The sequence below is a fragment of the Gymnogyps californianus genome, chromosome 2 (assembly GCF_018139145.2).
Source record: "Gymnogyps californianus isolate 813 chromosome 2, ASM1813914v2, whole genome shotgun sequence".
NCBI lineage: Eukaryota > Metazoa > Chordata > Aves > Accipitriformes > Cathartidae > Gymnogyps > Gymnogyps californianus.
Genome location: NC_059472.1, coordinates 92,669,096 through 92,694,130, shown reverse-complemented (window position 1 = coordinate 92,694,130; position 25,035 = coordinate 92,669,096). Strand labels below are relative to the sequence as shown.

Sequence of the window (25,035 nt, the reverse complement as noted above, 5' to 3'; positions counted from 1 at the left end):
CAAATATATAAAAACTTCCATGCCATATGGTAAGCTCTTTATTTCCCAATTAGCAAATTATCCCAAATAAGGAAAAAAAAAAAAAAAAAATCACAATTCATATATTACCAGAGGACCCTTTTGTAGTGCTGTACTTAAGTTATCTACAGAATTATTACCATAGACCAATGTACTTTTTTTTTTATCTGAATGAGAGACTTCTACACCAAACAGCCTCCTCTAAAAGGGTCATGAAAGATTTTTATAACTTGTTTGTGGTAGCATATATTGGCAATGACATTACAGATGCCTGTGACACCCTCCCTCCTCTCCCCCTTGATTTAAGTTGGGATAGAATTTCACCTGGGATATCTGATATTTCTGCATTTTATTTCAGCAAAAAGTTTCTACGAAAAATGGATTGAAATTGGTTTCACATGGAGGAAAACACCCCACTGGTTTGGGGGGCTTTTTTTTAACCTTCAGGTTTCCAAACCTGAAGTACAAATGTCTTGATGCATGTATCAATTTCACTCTGAAAGTGCAAACAAGCTCACAGCATCAGAGTAATTAGTTTTTTCTTTTCTTTAATGAGGCTGCCTGCTGGTATTAGGCAGGAAGCTGTTGTACAGGGCAACACGAAGCAGAGAGGTGTCACTGCTCTAGAAAAGAGGGACATCATCCTATTGGATTTGGGTCAAAGAGGTGGACAAAAAAAATCTTCTAAGCCATGTAAACCTGCTTCTCATCCAACAGATAGTTTATGGCACGTCACCAACTTTAGGCTTAGGAATAACTTTTATTTCTGTAAATGCTGGGGTGCAGGTGGATCATGAAAGTGATGCCTGCATGGCAACCTGAAAATCATGAAAAAAGCCATGAAGACAATCTGTATTTATTATTTTTGGACCTGCTTAAAAGAACAGCAGTAAAGTGCTGCTCTTGTTTTTTTGTTTTCACATAATAAATCATCACACCTCAGGAGAAGAAAGCTGTTCAGATATGTTATTCTTTGGATATTATGAAACTGAGGAAAGCTGGTTCTGTGTCTTACTGTATTTTTTACCTGGAATAGAAATGCTAAAGGGGTTATCACCCACTATTTCCTACAAACTTAAAATACAGTTTCTATCTTAAGCCTAAAATGTCCCCAAAGGGACTGCCTGGCTCTTGTTTATACTGGTGAATTTTTGCTACAATTTTTGCTATAATATTACCACAATGAACTCTACTTTAGTAGAGAAATAACTCTGCTCTGACAAAACATAGCCAACTGCCACCATTAAAATTTGGCATGTCTCAACCATGGCCTCAAAAGGTATCTAGGGAAGTGCTGTATACAAGGAATTCATGGGTGATTTCTAAATACAAAAAAAAGAATTAAGCGTTTCTTAAACAAAGATGGGTTAGAATACAGCAAAAGCATAAAGAAACAAAGCTTTTGTGGAAGATCCTTCCTCCTCCCTCCATTTTACAGACGAATAGAGTGAAAAACAGAAAAGTTAAGGGACTTGCCCAAGTCAGCAGCAACTGAAACCAAGACCAGAAGCTGTAAATCTGGTTATAATACAACAATTGCCCAACAACACTCCTTCCTACAACGTGTATATTGTGATTGCTTAATGCCCTCCTACTCAATTTCAAACACGTATTTATAGAAGCAAATAAGAAAAACTAAGAAAGTCTGTGGAGCATTCTCTTAGATAATATATACAAAGCAACTCTCCCTCCCACAGGCCCTTTCTGCTTTCGCAGATTGTTTTTAAGTCACACCTACAATGAGCTTGCTGTGTTTTAGGCATTACTCATTACTGTTTATTTCCAGAAAGCATCTCACTAATTTATCTGAATTTGGTTTCAAGTCATTTGTTGTTGGTGTGTAGGCAATCTCCTAAATTAGTTGCTTTTCAGTTCAATTTCTCATTATAACATACAAGTGACCTATTTATTTAGCTACAGACCAATTCCATGGTAGTGTGCCTACTAAGTTATGAAGCATTTTGGTGTGAACTGAACTTGTTGTGACTTCAAAAATAATTTTTTACTTCAGTAAACCACCCCTAAAATAAGACGTTTAGCATTGAACATCATTATTGTTTATCTCAGCAAAATCATGCTAGAGGTCAGCAGTAATTATACTGATACATTTAAATAACCCTACTTAAGTCAGAAAGTCATGCTACATATCTTGATGCCCAATTCTTATTTATTTTTGTCTCTCAGTACATGGTACAAATCTGCAAAGCTTTTATTTATGCTTTTTTTTTTTCCTGTTTTGCACCTTCAAAAATATTGCTGTCTAGTAGTACCATTATCACTTAAAGTTACTTCAGACATAATAGTTTAAAAAGTACAAATAAAAATTTTGGAAAAGGAAGAAAAGAAAAAAATAACTTTGTGTTTGGTGATGGGATCTGTTAAGAGTGCTGTAAATAAGTAACCATCCAAACAAAAAATTTTGTATTTTTTTATCTTCCTATATTTTAATAAAACTATAGACACCAGTATGCACACATATAGACAAAGTCTAAAATAATTCAATTTTTGGAGAATATGGAAACCAGGTTCATTACACTTGCAAAAAAAAAAAAAAATTCACCAAAGTGCCTACAAGACACAGAAGTATACCCACCAACGATGTCAAACCTTCATTGTCAACAACCCAGTCTTCCTTTTCAGCTAACCTCTTTATATCTGTAAGACAGGGCAAGAGGGGGAAGGGGGGGAGGGAGAAGGTATTCATTTTCATTATTAAAAACTCCTTGAACTTGAAAAGATAAACCACAGACATTGGGACTGCAATGACTAGGCATACAAGCAAATAGCACTAAAAGCTTCAAAGCTTTCAGCACTCTCAAATGACTAAGAATGGAACTCATACATGGTATGCTGGTGACACCACATAGAGAAGCATATCTATGATACATGGCAATAGTTGCATGAAGCACATCTTTTACTGGAAAGCTTAAAATTAAAGGAATATTGTGAAGGCTTTGGGTTTGTTTTTATTTTGTAAATTTTTAATCACAACATAAAATACTGCATTTAAGAACCCAAGTCTCCAGTCTACTATATGCCAGCTCTTAATTAAAAATGAAAGAACAACTGCCTAGCATTTTAGCAAAGACAGAAAGGACAGCATATAATTCATATTTAATAACTATAAAAGAGACACAGACTCCCCACTCAGGGTCAAGAATCCATGGTGCTAGACTTTCTTCAAAAATACATGAAGGCACATGCAAAAAGCACTCTGTTCCGCTACCCAGAAGATGCCAACTTCTATAGGCTTACTGAAGCTAACAGGAGCTAAGTCAGGATGTGAATCCAAAGCTCATGCGCTGTAAACAAAATTCCTCTATGGATGCATGCATTCTGCATCATTGCTTTTTTTTGGGCTTAGTAGACTTGTAAACAGAACAAAGATGAACTGTGTGCAGTTCGTGGGGGCTTTGACATACAGTTTTTCACACACAAATTGCTCATCAGAACTATCTGTACATCATGAAACTCCCTTTTAAACGGGCAAAAATTTCGGTGAATTTCTCTCCCCAAAATCCAGGAAAAGAGGATAACTAATGCATGCTGAAAGGTATCTTCACTATCTTGGTGCTTTAATTAGCTAAATTAAAAAGCTTGGTTATGGTGTCATACCCTGCAATTCTACATCTCATGGAAGTATAGGCTTAGTGAGGATAAAAAGTATTAAGGGATTGTGCAGAATAATTACTCTGTTCACTTCCCTATTTAGTAAACCTCTTAATTCAACTGATATTCTTGCAAGGCTTTAGATTGCAATGGTCAGCCTTTACATGTTTTTGTGGCTGCTCACTTTTGCATTCTGTTCTGAGCTAATACAAATACAAAAGAAACAAATTTCTTTCTCGTATTTCACTGCTCTCCAAATTCCAGTCAAATACATTCATGTAAACCCCCTGTCTAGTCTGGCATTCACATAATTTGGCTTTCATGACCTTTATGACCAGTGATCATATATGAGAGGGAAAGAACACAGACTGCTTCTCAGGGCCAGCATGAGTATATGGTGTTTATCATAAGACAACAAGAAAACCCTGTGCGTGGGCAGATTTGTCCTATTTAAATAGCTAATGGTAGAGTGCTCTATTAAAAATTTTAACTGATCTCAATGCCTTTACCAACTTACAACACGCAGCAAGAGATGAGACTGAACTTTATATCAGCAGTCTATGCAGCTCGTATTTCACAGAGATTATAGAGGTGAGATTCAAGGCCAGGAGGAGCTTTTTTGACTTGTATATTACAGATACAACTACATCTGAGATCCCTTTACATAGCTCCATGAGAATATCCATTAACTGTTCTTTCATTGGTTCCCTAAAAATGACAGTTTCTCCAAGTGCCCAATTAACCTGGTCCTGTCCAGAAAAACTATCTAAACACATTCAACATATGCAATTTTGCTTTAGCTGGTAAAGAAAAACAACAACAACAAAGTGTCCCATAGATAAGACACACAGTACAACAATATGGAGTGAGAGTCATCATACAGGCAGGCATCTTTTCTCCTCTCCTGTTTGATGCTACAGGCAATACATAGAGCTGCTTCACGGACAGGGGATGGCAGCAGCAGTCAAGGAAGGCTGCTGTTATTGGCTAGATGAAAGAGATACACATTATCCAGCCAACATAACATACCAGCATCTTAAGGGATCTGATCTCTTCTGATTCCAGAACGAAAAGTATGAATAAAGACATTCAGACCAAACAGAGAATCATTCATACATAGACTGGTAAATCTGCTTTTATAAAAATTTAAGGTACAGACTACCACAAGAGTTTTTCCTCCACAGAACATATGTGGCCAGCAATCAGGACGTAAGAAGCAGAAACTCTGGATCTGAACAAAGAACTGGGCTATCGTTATGATGCAACAAGCACACAAAACTAGTAAGACAGCAGAGTTTTTGGCCGAGAGCTTAATCATTAATTGTGTATCGGAGCTCTCTGGACTGCACTGGAGAAGCTAGGTGGATAGCTCAGAGATTTGATAAGCTAAGGATTGTCAGCAAAACGGTTCGGAGCTAGATACTTCCTTCCTTTGAAACAGCCAGGACATCTGAGGAACCACTCACAATTCCTAGAGAGAGGGCAGTCAGTCCACAATTAAACTCACGTCACAATAAATAAATAAATAATAAAGAAATTAATCTTTTCTACCTACCATTTTAAAAACAAGAATATAATTGATCTCAATTGAGCTAGGTGAAGAAAAGCAAAAGAGACTTCCTCATACTTTAAGTGAAATCTGAAATAGTGGTAATACTTTCCGTATAGAGTTTTAAAGAGACAAGACAACCTATGTACTTGTATGGCCAACTAGCTTGATATTAATGCAGAAAAACAGTGTTAATGCTGAAAAGGGATTTAATAAAAGAATTAAGAGCCAAGAATACATTCATACCAACATTGTATTAAATAAACCATAGAGGCCTTATGATTTGCTGTCACCAAAGTTTAAAAATTTGCTTAATATAGCCACCTGCACTTAGCACACTTAAGGCTTGAGTAAAACACTTCATGTCAGCCTACAAAATAATGATGAATCATATGTTAAAGATTAAAAACTGATTAAATTGTAAGATTAAAAAAGCCCTAATTTTTTTTAACATTGAGCGTAATTAGTCTTTTGGAAAAAAACCCTGCTAAGTGAATTAGGAGATCAATCTGCCCTGATTTTAAGAGACTTTTATTTCTGGAAGATTTACTTCATTCACATTTAAGTTTCAGAGTTGAATACAAGATGGTAAGATGAATGGGCTCTCATGCACATAGAGTCACATTAGGTTTAGAGAATGTATTACTGGCCTTGACACTCCAGACATTTACAGCAAAAGCTGTGTACACAGCAGGAAGCCTGGGGATTATAATGTTAGTAAAAGGCTTTGGAAAACACGCAACTAAAATACTTCATAAAAGGCTGTGGATTTTTCTTTTTCCTCGGGGGTGGGACATTGCTTATTTAATTCTTCACTTTACAGAAGAACTCAAAAACGAAAATAAATGATATTTCCAATATGGAAAAGCTGCATCATGAGATAAATCACTTGCATTGTAAAACTCTCTCAACCCAAAGGAAACAGATCTAAACTACTGCATTCATTAGACTAAGGGAAGAAAAGACTCATAACACACATTTCTGTCAGAAAAGTGAAATACTTGAGTAACTCTTGTGAGATATTACAGAATCAGAGGAGTCCACTGCTACTACAATATCTGTAACAAACACAGTTATCTTCCAGAACATGGTTTGGCCTAATCAGAGGCAAAAAAATATGACAGTAAGCAGAGAGACCTGCAGCCTTCTATTACCTTCAGCTGTGTGTTGTAAGGTCACTATAATGCAACGCACACGAAGGTCCAAAATAAGATCCTGGATTATCTGAAGCATATCATTGGGTATCTCGAGTGCAGTAAGAGACTCAGAACTAAGCCTGGAAAGCAAATAAAGTTAGACTGAAGTGTAAATCTGCAGGGTTTTTTAAGCTGATACAACTTCATTGAATTTTTTAGATGTTTTCTGTGTATGTGAATACAGTAGCTCCATTCGCAGTGTATCTTTTAAAATTTATTATCCCATTCAGAGAAGATTAATTATTTACTTAGTTCAGAAGCTTGCAAATACAGATTTATTTTTCTGTAACATTACAAAAATGTCATCACAGCAACATGCCAACTTTTCCTACTGTCCTCTTGCACTTCCCCGCCTGCCTTTCTGCATCCGGCTCTTGTCTTACGATCCAAGAATAATCCTTTTGGAGCAGAAGTAGCTTTTTTGTTGTTTTTATGTGAATGCCTAGATCAAATCCTAGGTCCACAACAGGGTTTCTGAGATACTGTTTACCTGCATTACAACAGTAACAGCCATCAAGCTGCCATAAATGGTGATGTGGCTGTGCATCCGATTGCAAAGAGTATACACATTTAAGGAGCCAAAATACACCTGCAGAGTGAAGAGCAAATTCATTCACTGTTTTGCTCCCAACTCTGACTGGGTACAAATCACCAGCTACTATAGCTGAGGATGGAAACATTAATTTCCATTTTTTCCTTTAGAAATAGTAACACAGCAGCTGCTTGCAAGGAATAGCATTGCAGCTTTTAACTAAAAGGCTGCAGCTGTGCTCAGACTTTAGTTAGGGGCACTGCTTCTATCCAACTCTTGGATATTTAAGCAAGGACAATTCAAATGCAGTCATTGCCGTTTGCCCTAGTGCTAATACTGAGCAAAGCACAGGTACTAGAAAATGCCAAAGAACAGGAGTAGGAAGGCACAAGCAAACGAGTTTGAGTAATAAGTGGAACATTTCCAATCATCCACCAGCAGGCTCCAGTTCCTTACCCCTGGTGTTGGGCATAAACCACCAAAACCTCACCATTAACCAGACTGCTATCTGCTCAGCACAATTACTGAATTAGTAGATTACATAAATCTGCACTATCTCAGCCATCCAGGAAACACAGGATGTAAATACCCATCTGTGATAAGTTTAAGCGACTTTAGACTGCGCAGAAGTCCTGTACTTAGAGTTGATTCCATTGCTAAGGGAGCACGCACCTGTCACATCCCTAAGATCATCTTTTTCCTCATATGACTCACCCTAACAAATACATACCTTTCTATCCTTACAATAAGGCAAAAGTCTTGCCGACAAAAGCTTCACTTTATTGCATAGCTCTAATTTATCCTCTGAAACCTATTGTCCTGGTTTCGGCTGGGACAGAGTTAATTTTCTTCTTAGTAGCTGGTATAGTGCTGTGTTTTGGATTTAGTGTGAGAATAATGTTGGTAACACACTGATGTTTTAGTTGTTGCTAAGTAGCGCTTATCCTAAGTTAAGGACTTTTCAGTTTCCCATGCTCTGCCAGCAAGCAGGTGTGCAAGAAGCTGGCAGGGAGCATAGCCGGGGTAGCTGACCCGAACTAGCCAAAGGGATACTCCATACCATAGAATGTCATGCTCAGTATATAAACTGGGGGGAGTTGGTCGGGAGGGGCGGATCGCTGCTCGAGCATCGGTCAGCGGGTGGTGAGCAATTGCATTGTGCATTTTGCATTGTGCACTTGTCTCTTCTTGGGTTTTATTTCTGTCTTTTTTTGTTATCTTCCTTTTCATCACAATTATTATTATATTATTATTATTATTATTCTTAGTTAGTAGCGTGTTTTATTTTACTTTAGTTATTAAACTGTTCTTATCTCAACCCACAAGTTTTACTTTTTTTTCTTTTTCTCCTCCTCCCCACCCCACTGGGAGGGGGAAGCGGCTGCGTGGTGCTTAGTTGCTGGCTGGGGTTAAACCACGACACCTATTCATATTGGGCAATGACAGAATGGGGTACAAGAGAAAGACTGTGCAACCATCCCACTTTAAGCTGTGTGATACATAGAAACAAGCAGAAAAATTAAGATCACACAGATGTAACGACAACTCCTTGTTACCTAATTTTTAAGTTTTAGCATTCTTAAATACAAGCAGAAAACAGTAAATAATTTGAGATGACTGAAAAGAGCAAGATTCTATCATGTGCTTCATAATGACCTTAGAAAACTTATGTCAGAAACTATAAAAATAAGACTTAAGCTATTACATAACTTTGCAACACATACAGTTTTTATGCAATGTGTAGACTCTTCATGAGAAGAGTCCACCTTCATTGTTGGTGTGAGTCTCAAGAATTTATTAGTGTGGGGTCTCGAAAAGAAAAGTACTTGCAGCACTTGCAAAAACTTCTGACCTGTCATCACTGGTTGGTACCCCATCATGGTATGTTCAGTTCCTCTTCTCCAGATTGCCCCTTTTCTTCTCTACTTTTGACCGCTTTGCATTAAAGTCTAGCTCCCTTTAGTAAAGTGCCAGCACAGGCATCAGTAAGAACATGAGGTGATGAAAAGAGTGGGAGGGAGAGAGAATTTCCCCAGCTCTCAGTTCAGTTGTTCATTACCAGGGCAGTGGCCAGAAAGCAAGAGGAGATTCTCTGAAAAAGAGCCTTCATGTATCCTATACCCTCAGCCCGGATCACACCTCAGATGGCAGGACTCTGAAGCACAACCAACCTTTAGAGAATCTGTTGGTTAAACTTCCAAGCCAATATTACAGATGTGCAAGTGTTAAATTCTAGAATTTTATAATTTGAGTGAAATTGGATTGCTTCTCATAAAAGGGCAACACTGGTGCCAAAGCCTGTTCCCTTGCCCCTTTACATCTTTTCATCAAATGCAAAGTCAGTTCCTTCTTAAATTGGATGCTTTCCGTAAAATTCAGCCGGAATAAGAAACTTCACGTGGAAATTTTTTTTTTTAAATAGTTAAAGTACAGATAATGTAACTGACAACAGACTTCAGGAAAGTGTTAAGCAGACTTGACAACAGGTGGGTATCACTGCTAGCTCCATCCACAACATCTATACATGATTATACCCTTTTCTTTTCTTCCTCTGTGCTTTGCTTATCTACTTTGAAAACTGCAGATAAAAAGTACAGTATCATATCCAGGTATTACTCAAGTTTCCAAAAGATAATGACAATTCTTATATCCTCCATAGACAAATGGAAGCAAATTCTGTATATTAATGAGAGATTTTGTAATTAATGACTTGCACATTACTAAGTTTCTACACAAACATAATTATAAGCAGAATGACATTATAAGCAGGAGTATCACCTTCCATAAAACAACTGTAAAAGTAAATTATGATTTAAGAATGATACTATAGGGAGAAGCATGCTATTGTCACCCATTTTGGCACAGATGGGAAGATGTGTAGCAAATGAAGCACATAATTGCTTTCTACCCTAAAGAATCAAATCCTGTTTCATTCATGGAGTGTCTATGCTGTGCCAGGCAAATATTTTATTCAAACTTTTTTGTAAGATGCTATGGAAAAAAAAAAGAATATATAATTACCTAATAAGGCTATATCATGAGACATTATTAATTACATTTGCACATGGAATCCTAAATCTGCCATAAGTAATTTTTTTGTAATCCTATTTTTGAAAATGTTAACATTCTCACTACTCGGGTATTTAATGCAATAAACAAAACAATTTGTCTTAAAGCACACATATTCCAGGAACAGCATCATTTTGTAGGTTCACAGATCCATTTACCTTACAGTCTGGATAACATGTGTTAGCCACTGGCCAGAAAGTTCAGATTTCATCTCCCAGCCACCATACTGTCTTGATTCTCCTTCTCTGAGGCTGAATGGAAGCAAAGCTCCACGGATAAGTTTTACCAGAGAGTGCATCACTTCCTGAATCATTTTCTGCATCAGAAGACGGGAAAGAAAAATCAAGCAAAAAGCTCTATCAATGTGTTTAAGCAGCCATGTACTTGCTATACACAACAGCTGGGAATGTATGGTTTACAGGTGGCTCCACATGGTAGAGAGTAGAGGAGAAGGAGGTATAAGGGCACACAGATGATTTAAGAAATCTGATTTTCAAGGTGGTGACACTAAAGTATCTTGCTATGAAGGACAACTGAAAGAAAGTAAGGTTTTCCCCCCATAACTTACCTTGAAATCATTTTGTCTTTGCCTAGCGTTTTTCTTTGATCTTTCCATTTGGCCAGATTTTTCAGCAGTCTTGTGAAAATGAGAAAATTGAAAAGTGTAAGTATCTCATAATCACTGTTAAAATAATTCTGAAAAAGGGGGTTTCAAAGTGAAGAAGTGAAAAGCGATGAGTTTATGATGCAATTATAAAAAACTAATTCATGGCATCTCAATAAGCAAAGACTATATATTCATCAATAAGCTCTACTTACTGTAGGTCAGTGTGCTAATGTTTAATTCTGAGGAACAATGTGTATTTAAGACAAAGTCAGAGACAAGCATAAGAGTAGCTCAAGCAATACGAACTTCATGAGGTCAAAGTTTTATCACTGCAATATTAGCGAGGGCTAAAACATATATAGCCCAGTTGTGCATCAAGTTTATATGAAGAAACTCTATTTTCTCAGCATGGAAGCTTCCCAGAGAAGGACATCTATGTGAAGTGGGAGACACTTCTTGGAATGAGGGCAATTGGGAATTGTAACACGTGAGGGGGAGGGTTGAAGGTTTTCTGTTCGTTTTTAGGAACAGCATTTTGTTGACAAAGCTCTTTAAATAATTCAACTAACTGTAAAAGAGACTCTGCAAAATAATCAGCGTCTTCATGGACAGTTCACTTCTTTGAAAACTGAAGAACGTGAGTATACTTTGCATGAGACAGTTACAGTTGAAGAAAAACATGGTTTGACTAATAGTCTTCCTGTTTGGAGTCTACTGAGAACACAGTAGAGTAAATTATACCGAAAAAGTTATTTCAAATACTGGGTTAAGTGCAGATGTAGAATTTTATAGTTACAAAATCTCCTATTTTATATATGTACAGCAACATCTACTGGACAAGAAGTGCAATAACATGACAAGAGTGTTCTCAAAGAGAATCAGTTTACTTTCACGTCATTAATTTGAAAAGCTGTATTTTTCAAATTCCCTCTTTAGCTAAAGCATTTCAGATTTTTAAGGTAAAATAAATAATTTGAAGTGAGCAAAAATTAGAGAAAAATAAAACTGCTTAACAGTTTTGGAAAATACATAGCTATGAAACCCTTGTACTTTAAAGCTCTGAATTATACAGTTTCAGACAAGGAGAACACCACTCGAGTTATTGCTGCATATAATACCCACTTCTCTCTTCTAATGCCTTAAAAAGAAAATAAGCTGTATTCCTTTAAACCTCAGGTAGCAACTTAAAATTCACACTGTTTTACAGCTGGATTAAAGAACAACAACAAAAATTCACAGATCTTTGATATTTTTTTTTTTTTCTCCTTAGTGGTTTTGCTGAAGACCAATCTTAAACCTTTCCTGCACAGACAGACCAAAACTATCTTGTGGTAAGACCAACGGTTACTACTCACATATGCAACTTCACCTAGAGTGATTCAAAGAACTCAATTTTTTAAACTGTTGAAAATACCACGTAAATCTTTAACTGACAATATTTTAAGGCATATAGCTAACCTTTCAGAACTAAAAAGAACATCCCCTCCAAAACCCTACAAACTGAACAAGAGAAAATACAGCTTGAAATTCATATGTGGGGATTTTCTTTCCACATTTTTAAAATGTCTTGAAGACTTGAATAAGCTAACTGAAATGACCCTCTATACCATTTTCACAGGACTTTTCTTAAAAAACTGTACCAATCACCTTGCTTTCTGAATGACAATAGATAGCAAGCAACATGGTAAAAGAAATTTCTTCATGGACAATTAAAATCTGTATGGTTTCTGACAGAAAAGCATATAAACCTTGAGTCTTCAATGTGATGTGGTGACACATATTCTTACGTGCTCTAAAAGAAGTCTTCTAGCTTATGTCACCCCCTCCTTTCACTCGTCCTCAGTTGATTGTGGCATGCAGAATACACAAAAGGAACTGAGGGCACCATCCCTCCTCTCCCCCCAAAAACTTGGGGGGCTTCCGTAAGGACCAAAGGGGCAGAAGAAATCAAATGTATGGGGGTTAATTTCTCACAAGCTTAGAATCTGGTGTAACAGAAGAAGAGCAGATGTACCTTAAAGACTAACAGGAAAACTACCTCCTCCTCCTTTTTTTTTTTTTTTTTTTTTTTTTTTGAAATACATGGAAACAATGTTTTGTTCAGGCATGACACAAGATCACTGCATTTTCCACTTGCAATCATTTTCATGAGCAGAATTTCTCAACCTTGTTTACAGTTCAAGTCTCAGTTTCCCTAGAAATTGCTTTCTTTTTCATTGTACTCAGACAAAAAAGATCACAGTAACAGGTGAAATTGTAAAGTCTAATTTGTAGTGATACTGTTGTCATTTCCCTTATGAAATTAATTTTTTTTGTGCAAGACAACAGTACTAAGGTTTATTCTTGATTCTACTTCCTTCACTGAACATTATGAGTAAATGTCATATCTTTCTTTTGATTTTGTCATGTAAAATGAGGAGCACAAATAGAATCTATTTCACTGGAGCTATAATGCTCTGTATATTGTGTTCAACATATAAAGGGCTACAGTACCCATTAGTATCATCATATGAAAAAGTTATATTGATTTACAGACAGGGGCAATAAACAGAATGACCACTTGAGAAATTAATTCTTTAGCTAGTCTGAGAAAAGGAAAGTGACAAAATAAGCTTCCACATTTCCTTTTCCCAAGGTTTTTGTTTTATTTTCTACTAAAGCGGCAAAGAATAGTAGATATCTATGGCTACAGTTCTGCTTTAGGGATAATTTTGTAGCGGAATAGTGTAGCTGTGACGACTTAAGGATTTAAGCACAGCAGGACACTGTAAGCATAGCAGGATAAAAACAATCTCAACAAATGAAATGACATAGCAACAGTTAAACAGAGAAGTTTTAGATGCACAAACTTTTAGGTTTGATATAGAAGCTGATCTGAATAATATGCATGTCCAAAAGCTTGCTTATTTTCCACCTGCTCTGTATTATCCCAACTATCTCCATATCTCTTTACAGGCCTTGTCTTCAGAGTTTTTTAGGACCCAGAATGAGTGAGTCCAAACTGCAGTCAGCAGGGCTTCCCAGTGATAGCTATGCAGATGAAGTGTGAATTAGTGCCTTATCTGCTGATGGAACAGAGAGCTGCCTTTCACTACACTTCAACCATGTGTTTGTCTTTGTCAGACTTGCTCCCTTGGGAATATGCCATCACTACAGTTCTCATTCTGGAGAAGAAACAACATGGCTTGAGAACCAGAAGTGAACTTTCTGTAAAACATAATGTAATTCTGTGATCAAATTCTAGCAATAACACAAACCTCAAAGCTATTGTATTTATCTGGTAACGATTATGATGGTAAGCTGTACGCTACCCATATGAAATTAATTACAAAATGTATCCTTTCAAAATCTGTTAATAGTGTGCGTATAAAAACGGCACATCATGAATCATTACTTTTTTTCCCCTGCTTCTTGGATTATCAAGATTATATTTACATAATTTGTAAAAACCAGATCATGTGAGCAAGAAGGACTAGAAGCACAGGTGATTGCAACTGACGGCACTTCCAGACTAGACTCCCTATAGCATGTCTGTGTATACCACTCTGGGCCTTGGTCATTTTGCAACTCTCATCTTCAACCTGTCCTCACTTCCAAATACTTAAAGCTCAAGAAATGAGTACTCTTGTTCCAAAGAAAAGAAACAATTTTTTTTCTGTATGACTTTGCCTTTTATATATCTCTATCCTTCATGCAATTTGCTATTTTGTCAGATCACCAATGAAGGGCAGTTGGCCCGCTATGAGTAGGAGATGAAACTACACAGATATTGACTCCAGCATCTGGAACACACACAGACACACCACTGGTAGAATTCTAAGTAATTCCACTGTATGTTTTTATTCTTTTAAAAATAAAAAGAAAAATCTCACTTCTATAGGTTAGTATTGCAAGACACCTTACTAGTCAAGGTAGCATCTCTCAAATGTGTAAGAGTCTACATATTGTTTTATAAACCTCTCTGATTAAAAATAAGTCGTCACTTCTTCCAGTGAAATATAATATTCAAACATAATTATTATGGAGCTTTGTTACTTAAAAGTAATTTATATAGAAGAATCGATACCTCACTGAATAAACTTCCATTCACATAAGAAATCCAGAGCTTCCAGAAGTTGGGCAGCTGACTTACAACAAGTTTTGTCAACTTTTCAACAAATACAACTTGCTGAGGAGCTTTGTATCGCCAAGCTAAAAGAGGGAGAGGGGATGGAAAAAGCAAAATTAGAAAAATTTGAATTAATAATAAAAAATGTACTACTGGCTTGCTGCTGCTTTGTATTACACAAGTGACCGTACAGTATATATAAAACCTTTCAGGTAGGAATGAAAAAATTTAAAGCTTGGTCCACATATGTGTACACAACTGGTACACGTGCAAGCTCTTTCTTCTTTTCTCATATGCTTACAAAGTGCCAGCACTACGACAGTATATAAAGAATAGGCCCCTTTGTAGGGGTATTTAATGCAATCCACCTAACAATCCATTCAGCCAGTCTTCTGTCTTCAAACCCCTCTAAAAGGTAAGGTAACATGAAAGCAATCAAGACATTAGAAGTTTCTGATGAGGTGGTGATGCTGAAGAAACAGGGCTGCTAGGATATGCTAGTGATTAAGGCAGACAATGGGTACTAGAAGATCTACTTTATTTAAAGCTCAAAAAACATTTCCATTGTGGCCTAGGGCAAGTTGCCAACCTCTTATCTTCATTTCCATTTGTTTGGTAGAATCTTTTATCTGAAAAACAGGGGAGATTCCAACATTTTTGTTAAAACTCAATAAACATATCACTAAGTATATATTGAGATTCTTGGATGAAGAACACAATCATCATGTATAATACTGCAGCATCTTTCACTTCACGAACCTACTTACACTCCTGGTACACCGGCTATTAAAACACATCAGGAAAATAGCTTACATTTTGGCAGCAGATAACTTTTCTCAGTTTCTTATCAATGGGGCAAAGGGAGGTTGTAGGCGGGGAAGGTAAAGAGAAAGCTGAAAAGGGGCAGAAGAAAGGTGCCAATTAACACAGAAAACAAAGGAAACTGTGTGAAATACTTTTCTATAACTATCTGCCTTCTCCACTGAAACTTTCTTGATTATGATGTTTTAACAAAACAAGGTATACAGACAATATAACAGTGATAAGAGACATATTTCAACTCAAGAATTAGAGTCTACTTTAGAATGTTGGGAAAAAGAAGTCACAGACTTTTGAGAAAAAACAACCAAAAGAAAACAAACCAAACAACAAGATTTAGAGAGGTCCATGTTTGTTGAATTTTTTTTTGTATAAACTCTGATCTTTTATAAATGATAAAAGCATGATGTTATCCTACATAACTCTGTGGAAATGCAGAAAAATGTTGGGTGAAATTGCACTTTTTGTCTTTAATCTGTTAGGGAATATTGCCTACACGGAACAGGAATTCACCAGTTAGGCAAAAATAGCTGCCTAATAGCACATTACGTAACTAGTACGCTTCCCCAGAGCCTCACTATTTTATTGTGTTGGTAACCAGTCTTGAATCTCCTTGAAGTACAGCGTGCTTTCAGCAGCACCCATTTGTTGAGGTGCAGGTCAATTATTGGTCCATTTCTTTAGGGGACGAATAAGCATCTGTGCTACCCAAAATGTTCTTTTTCCTCATGGCCAAAAAGTTTAGGGACTCTGGATTAGTATTTGAAAATCGAAAAAATCACAATGGAAGTCCAAAATTTGGAGAGAGAATCTGACATAACTGAAGTGTAACTCTGCTGATAGTGATGCATCTGTCTAGGAAGCATGTAAACTTCATGGAAGTTCAACCAGCAAAGCTCATAGTATGGACTCAGATAGGATGTCAGAGCACTACATTCGCCAGCTTGGCTTATGACTGTCAGAGAACTGGTCTAGACCCAGTAGCAGAAAAACTCCTCTTACTAACATAGGCTGTGACTATGCCAGGAAGCTGTGCCAACACTGCTACAGCAACAGAGGCTCTGTAACACCAACAAACCCCAAGTTCTAACCAAAAGATTTCAGCTCCTTTGAGAAACAGTCTCATCTTTGCCAAAAGCTCCAGCACCAATCCAAGATTATAACCTTGGGATGTCTGTTCCTAACTGTAAACACACTGCCAAGATTTATTTTACATATGAAATTCTTTTCCCCTCCAGGAAGCATACTTCAGGCCTATTTCAGAGATTGCCTTAGTCCAGGGTATGCAGACAGTAGATATTTATTAGAAGAAGCTACTGCATATCATTTCAAAAAGACATTCTGGCCATAAAGTCAGAATATTTTGGGTTTTTTGCTAGAGAAAGCTCCAGTCTATATTAAAAGCAGAAATTTTCTTTTATTCTATTTATTCTATTATAATCTGTGCTACAACATCCTAAAGATGAAACTAGAGCTATTGTTTACATATCCTTGTGAACATATGCTCAAGCACGAGCTGAATGTTATTTGAATGCTGCAGTTTTGAATTCAAAGTAATTTGTTCAAACAATCTCATAGACAATCATTGTCAATCACATTGGGGCAAAAAACCCACACCAAAACACCAAAAAACCTCAGAGATGCCATTCCTTAAATCTGCTAGAAAACAAAAGGATGCACAAGCAACCTTAAAACAGAGCACATCATGGCATATTTGGAATGGCAGCTCCTGCACAGGTATCAGAAGTGGTTGGTTTGCTTTGGCTCTCTGCTCAAAGAAGAGCAAGGATGGTAGAGCTTTCAACTGTTCCTAAGCATGCAGTGGGCATGTGCACCTAAGTACCAATGAACTCAACTCAGAGGCAACTCATTCTAACTCTAGGGTCTTTGCAGTGGATTGGGCTCCCAAGGTATTATGATGCTCCGATCCTCCAGTTTTCCTTTGAATCTTGATTTAAACTGCTGGCTACAGAATCTGCAAAGCTTGCTGAAGAGTCATCTTTTCCAGTTCATAAAAGGTTATGGATCCGTAACTAAGACTAAAAGCAAAGATAACCAACTGAATTGAAATTGCCTTCCATAGATGCAATTATTTAAGCAGAGACACATGCAAAAGAATTCAAACAAGGAAAAAATAAACTGGATTTTGGATGTTGCTTGCTACATTAAGTGTGGCATGTGTATTAGTGGATGGTATCCAACAACAACCAGCAATTTACTGTCTTGCTCTGTAATGTTTGTTAATCAACTTCATGCAAGGCTTTGGGCTGAGAAAAGACAAGGGTAACAGTAATACAGTAATGTAATTACTTGGTATACATGTATATTTTGAAGAGTCTGTTTAATTTATATTTTGAAATACAAACATTCAGCCTCAAACTGTGACACAATTCAATTGTCTTGCATGTGAAAATACACTGTGGCAGCACAAGAATGTACAATTCTCATTATTCTTCATTCTATGTTCCTGAAAGATTCCCTTCATTCCTCTTCTTGCTCAAAAAAAAATCAGATATTTATAGATGGTTTTTCAAGGAAGTCCACAGAATTGTGAGAAGAGCAACATCAAAGTGGACCAAAGCCAGAAAATTCTTCATAAAAACCTGCTTTCTGCAAAAAAGTACTTTGGTAAAAAATGACCTATCCTTTGAAAAACATGTTTTCTGTCTCCTGTGATGTCACCATTGAAAGACTCCTGAGATGAAGTTGTTTTGACAAGGGTGTTGAAGACACTTATGACACACAAGGGCTCAGCTGGTTGTGGACACACTGCTTGAGCTTAGTCACACACTTTGTTTCCCTTTCTGGGTTTACAGAATTACAGAACAAGGACCAGATATATGGAGTCACAGAAGGAGCAAATGCAAGGAGAGCCATCTTAGCAAGCACACACAAAAGGTGTAAGAGCAGCAAAAGGTAGTAGGCAGTAGGTGGTTATGCATGCCAAAAAAATATTCTGGTTTTGTAGAAAAAAAGACTCTTATTACCTTGACTACATTTTAAGAAGCAGATTTCAGTTATGAACTGCTCTTTGCTTGCAAAAAACACAGAGGACCCCTTTAGTAAGCAACGGTAACGCATGAGAAGAAAGAATTTTATTTGGTAACAAACCAAAATAAACACACAGAATGTGGGTTTCTGTTCAGGGTTTTTGACTACACCACACACTGGACACAGGGAACTGCAGCTTTGTTTTTCCAAATAAAACAGATGCCTACCATCATCACGGCCAGACTGAAAGCTGCTGCCCCTTTTCAATGAAGCAGTTTGACTGAGATGGCCAATTGGTGATGGACGCACATCACTGTCCAGGTCTAACATGGGGCTGTGGAGCAATGAGTTGCCTAGGGAGAGGGGGAAAAAAAGTTATAATGATTTTGCACATCAATTGACATGAAACTGCATACTGCATGTGGAATTCTAATTTAATTCTGAAGTGATACAAGACAATAGTTATCTAGCAAAAACATTCTTAATCTTGCTTATTTAGATTGTCTGTTCATCTACATCAATGCTATTCAATAACGCTACTGTTGACTCCTGTAGCAAAGCCAAACCCACAAGTTCCATGTGGGAAATACCATTCTTTGGTCCGTATGTTTCTCTGTTTTTACTTTAATTAATGCCCTACAATTAGTTGCTTGAAAGCCATGGATAAATATGTATTTATGCCATTAGTGACATAGCACACACTTTTTTTGCTGGTGTATGTCTAAATATACTTTTCAACAGCAATGGTTTCTTGTGCCTCCAGCTGAAGCAGTTAAGGGCAGAGTGTTCAACTACTTCTTAGCTGTTTGACCTGTGCAGAGTTCAGGTAGAAAGAATCCATCCATCACGAAGCAGATGAACTAATGGCATTGTATGCTTGTGCATGTCTGTAAAACACCCCACACTTATCCACAAACACACAATATATTTCCCAGTAAAGCAGTTACTGTTATTAATTTTTTTTTTTTTCCTTCGGGTGCCTGTCCATATGTAGGTCACTATTAGCAAGTCCTAAGCAATGATCTAATCTGATGGAGGTGGATACCTGGAGTCTAATATACGTTTTGGAAAACAACCATATCATAAGGAGCAGACCATGATGATTATTTGATGTACTGTAACACTGCCAATATTTCTCTTAAAGTCTAAATTGCTGCTTTATGCATTTCACCATACAGATACATTTCTGAAAGTAACCATCAAAAACGATTTCAGCATTGGCCAACTGGGCTGTAACAGCTAGACTTAAATTAATCACAATTCATAGAATTATAAAAGAGCCTAGGTTGGAAGGGACCTTGAAAGATCATCTGGTCCAACCTTTCATGGGAAAGGGAGCCTAGGTGAAATTATCTAGCACCCTGTCCGGTTGAGTCTTTAAAACCTCCAGCGATGGGGACTCTACCACGTCCCTGGGGAGGTTGTTCCAGTGATTGTCCTCACAGTAAAAAAAATTTCTTTCTTATATCGAGATGAAGCCTCTCCTAGTAATTCATGCTGAATTTTGTAGTGAGAATCTCAGTGTTTGAGTTTCTATCGCTTGATCTTTTCCATGAATACCTACGTTCACTTAAAATAACAGGAAGGCCACACAGTAAGAGCACCAGCTGCAACATTGCAATACTCAGATTCCAGAGTAACACAAAGTAAAAACGATTTGAAGAATATTTATTCTGAATTTACGCTGCTGTCAGATCAGTATGGCAGTAAAGATATACCTAGTCACTTTACTTCAACAGCTGGGGCTTAAAAAGCAATATTAAGTATTGTGAAACTTATCGCAAACTTCCAATAGGTGACAGTATTGGGTTTTAGTTCCTTTTGAAAGAAGTTCTTCCTCCCATAATTCTTTAACGGCTTTTAAAGAGATTTCCCGTGGCCTTTCACTGTGGCCTCACCAAGGCGTTGTCGTTATCGAGCTAACTGTCAGTTCCTCCATTCATCTTATTACTGTTCACACTATAAAACACCTAAGTAAATAGATCCATTTGCTACGTAGTTCACAATCATGATAGACACACTGCATTAACTGAGTTGGTGAACCCATCTGTGCTATCTTTAGCCTGTACTATGATTCTGTTGACTATTTAAATCCTACACCACTTATTAAAAACAAGTAATCTTTATGACCCTTTTAAAATTGATGAGTTTTCAGCAATATGGACTCTGCTACAGTGATTTAAGTATATTATCCACCTTCACCATGGAGAAGTTCTACAATGAGTTTGAACAAGAATTTGGGGAAAGACTTTTTCTTCTGAATGAACTGAAAATACAGAATAATAAGGAAAAAACCTAAAGCTATCAGAAGCTTTTAAAGTAGGTATGTATGCTGCAAGTGCAAATAGTTAATTATGGACATGTACTATGCAACTACCCATGTAACAGAGATCTGTGTAAGGTCACACATCTTCTGCATCTACGATTTAAACACCTATGACTTCTAAAATATATCTTAATCATTACAAATTTACAACATTAACTTTTGTGAAAACATTACAGCAAGCCTGCAGAATGAAGTAAAAACAAAAAAAATTTCTTCCTCTCCAGATTAAAAAAGAACACATTCGATATCTTACAGAGATTCTACCCAGAATAAAAAGAAAATTGTATAGAAGACCCTGAGAAATTTTAAGTGCCTCACATAGTTCTTGGGCTTCCATAAGAACTTGACTCTGAAAATCTACAAATCTGCATTTGGGTGAAAAAAATAACGTACGCCAAGGACAAATCAGAATTGTGAGAGGCATTGCTAGTTAAAACATATACTAAAAAACAAAACAAAAAACCAGAAATGCAGCAATGCTATCTTCACAAAAACTACAATTAGAAAAAGCCACAATACACCAAAACTTCCCTCTTTGATGTCTTTGCAGACTTTAGGCTCTCACCCTTCAAACACCTTGTTAATATGAGGAATTTCTTGTAAACAGATGGTTTCTAAAAATGACAGTGCCAATTAAATCTCAGAATTAAGAAAAACAGACACACTTACCAAAACATCTTAATGTGAATTAGTTCAATTAAAGCCATTTGCCTGAAGTAGCTGAAAACCTGAAAATTCTGTATTGCTGCTGATACACTAACCCCACGCCACCCAAATGGTTTATATATTCACCAGTAACAGAAAACATGTAAAGAATACTCTCTTGTTCCACCAGAAAAACCACATCATCAGTTTGCAGGCATACCAGGAAAAGAAAGTTTAACATGAACTAATTTCTTAATTGGTTGTCTAGCATTACAAGCAAGTATAACACAGCAGCAGGGAACTATAACAGCACATATACCCTCAGGACTAATAAACATCTGGACTACATTAGCAAAGCTGATTTTGCTTTCACCCGACCAGAAGATAGCGCTTGAAGACTGCACACTAATGCATAAATCTTGTAAAAAAGTGAGAGTTAACTTACAAACAATTTTTCTCCCATCCCAACTCGTTCCCTCTCTGGAGCCAGCAGCCTAAATTTAGCAGCATAATGTAATACAATGAATTAATATTAGTATGGAATGTAGACAATAATATTTATAAACCTAAATAAACTACCCAAATAATAATTTACTGCCTATTCATTATTTGATTTGTGTACTATTTCTGCATTCCTAGATTCTGAATATAGGATAGCAACAATCTAAAGTTTCAAGAAATTAACTTCTTACTGTGCTAACAGGTTTTAAGATGTTGTATAAACAGCATGAACAATACATTCCTGGCAGATCTTCATTTTTTTTTTTTAAAAATACACTGCATCTTTGAAGTTACAGAAGTATTTTTTTCCAAAATACAGCATCTACATGGAGCATATCTGTCAGTGACTCCAGTGCCAAGTGTATATTTAACCAAGGAAACACAGGAAAAATAAATGTACCACATTCTCTTCTACCAAACAGTCATGACAAACCAGAAGTATAATTAAAGCCTTATTACATTTACAACTGTAAAATCATGAGAAGATCAAATAAGAAGTTTTAAGGATCTTAACATTGCTTTAAATTTTTGTTTTTGAAAAAGGATTTTACTGGGTTTCAACTTTTTGTGCACAAATACTTTAAAGGTATGTAGAATGAAATAAAAACATACAGATACTGTGTGAAATATAAATAGTTCAACGGTTTTGTTCAGACCTCTTCTGTTCTAGTGCAGTAATATCTCACCAAAACAAGGATCGGGGGGGGGGGGGGGGGGAGCGCAATGCTTTTTGAGGTCATTTATTTAATTTGTGCTTTCACTTTCTGTAAATCAAAAGTCACCTGTGCTGACCCCTAATTGCAGGTGTTCTCTAAGTTTATCAGTACTGCAGTTGCTACAGAGTACTTATGTGACTACAGTGCCTACAGCTCATGTACATACCTTGACTCCATCTTTTGAGATGTTACCTGCCTGCAGCATACTGCAGCCTCAGTGAAAAAGACGACTAACATGAAGTTTGCCTAAAATAGATTTTTCCATGATCTGCAAACCAGTCAATGATTTAAATTTTTAAAAGCAACTTTACTTTCTTATTTCAAAGCTATTACCAAACTGAGTGTAAAAATTGTTCTGCAATATCCATCGCTCCACAGTTCTGCTTGGCTTTTTTCCCCTCACAGTCTGACAGGCAGAGGTTTCTCGTAGGAGTCACGCATCTCTCACCTCCCTTCTGTAACCCAGCCTCAGCCATGCTGCAATTCTGCCAGCCTGGTGCATCACTTACGTGACACTCAGCTAAAGCTTTTTACAAAAGCTACTGGTTGATCAGGGGATAATATAGTGCCAGTACTTTTTGCAGTGACAAAGAAAATTGTTAACAAGTGACCAACCTCAGGCTGAGTAGTTTTTCAGTGCAATTTTCCATGGTAAGTCAAACATCAGTCATTACACAGACCTGCTCATATACAGCATGTATATGAGCAAGATTAATTAAAAAAAAAAGACCCTACAGATGTGCAACCAGGTGAATACAGTTCTTGTATTCTTTCATCCATTATATATCTCACAGTGATTTTTCTCACAGGCTACAATAGCGAGGGAAGGCTGATCTATAGCCTCTGGACTCTCTGAAGGGCGGCAGACTTCCTTACCACCCTTAAACACCTTTGAACATTTTTTCCTGTGCACAGCGGGCCCTTGTCCTGTGCTACAGCCTGACCACCCACTGTTGCTTGTTGACCAAACACACAGTGCCTGGAGCCCGCACCGACACAACCAGGATAAGATTCCTTTCAAGGACATTGCATTGAGAATTTCAATTTGTCTAGACAAGAAATAAGGCGAGCAGGAGAAATTGCCAAAAAATTAACCTGCTCAACAGATGAATGACTGCATTCTATTCTTTTTCTTCAGTACTTTTTCTTTCTAACCTTACTTTATTAGGAATCTGACATTTCTAAATGACCAAGAAGAAAATGGGTTGTATTTCGAGCAGAGAGATGAGTGCGGAAGATTAAAATTGCTGCACTTCATGGAAAAAATGTTTTTGGAATACATTTAAAAATGAATGCTTTTTTAAATCTTAAGGCTCGTCTTCGTTATACTAAATATATTTATACTGAAACTATTTTTCAGTTTACCACAAAAAGGGTAATTGGGCTGATTATTTCTAGTGGTGGTCTAAGTATTTCACAGCCTAAGGGTAAGCCTTATTGTCAGTCCTGCAGGCCAAAAAATACTGAAGCAAGAGCCAAATGCCTCAAGTTCAGCACATAAATAAAAATGACGTCATTTTACTAGCACTAGTAAAATGCACCAGTGGACATTAAGATCTTCAGCAACTTTGAAAACAACCCACTTTTACTTAATTGCCCAAATAAGGACTTAAAAGACTAGAGTAGACACCAAGGCAAAATTCTGGCCACAGAAGAGCTTCACTTTATCTTCAGTAGTACTAATCTTCTCGATTTTGATTTTAAACTACCTGTGCTGCTTTTTAATCACAATATTTACTGTCTTTATAATACTTTAAATGCTATTTAAAGTATGATATAAAATAAGAATGCCCCCTGCACTTCCGAACATGTTAGATTCTACTAAAAATTCTAAGTAACAGCAAAGTTACAGATACAGGTGGTAAAAGAGAAAAACAAATCCAGTGTCAAATTTTGCACTGATTAATTTTTTTTTTTTTTTTTTTTTTTTATTAATAACCCATTAAGGGTTTGCTTGACATCTGCTGTCAAAAGGGTATTTCTGCTATGGACAGGGGATGTGGTTTAGACATGAAATGGCTCCCAGCTGCAAGAAGTCTTCTTCCAGATGTACAGTAAGCAAAGGCAATGGAAGAGAACCAGCTGCTAGGATAACAAATTGAAAAGGCCCTTTTGACACAAGCCTTGCCGGCCTGTCTGATCTAACAAAGATGGATCATTCATTGCAAGGTGAATAGAATCTCAGTGTGGCACAGAAGAAAGAGCAACGTGGTCTAAGCATCCATCTCTCTCCTTCACACTATGTACAGCTGCTGTTACTCTGGCACAGAAAAACCCTGCATAGTTTTTTACAATATCTGGAGAGCTGTGCATCATACTCTGAGTGCTGCAAAAATTACATTTTTTTCC

The 25,035-nt window shown here is 36.9% G+C and overlaps 1 protein-coding gene across 1 annotated transcript in view; it reads right to left on the bottom strand.

Annotated features, from left to right (window-relative positions):
• The window catches only part of EXOC2 (exocyst complex component 2), a 132,467-nt gene that overhangs the window by 44,998 nt on the left and 62,434 nt on the right, over positions 1-25,035 (bottom strand). The window contains exons 12-17 of the mRNA XM_050892365.1: positions 18,726-18,851; positions 14,647-14,771; positions 10,542-10,610; positions 10,132-10,289; positions 6,331-6,452; positions 2,612-2,673 (exon numbers count right to left, since the gene is read on the bottom strand). Coding sequence (XP_050748322.1) covers positions 2,612-2,673; positions 6,331-6,452; positions 10,132-10,289; positions 10,542-10,610; positions 14,647-14,771; positions 18,726-18,851 — 662 coding nt within the window. The remainder of the gene's footprint in view (positions 1-2,611; positions 2,674-6,330; positions 6,453-10,131; positions 10,290-10,541; positions 10,611-14,646; positions 14,772-18,725; positions 18,852-25,035) is intronic.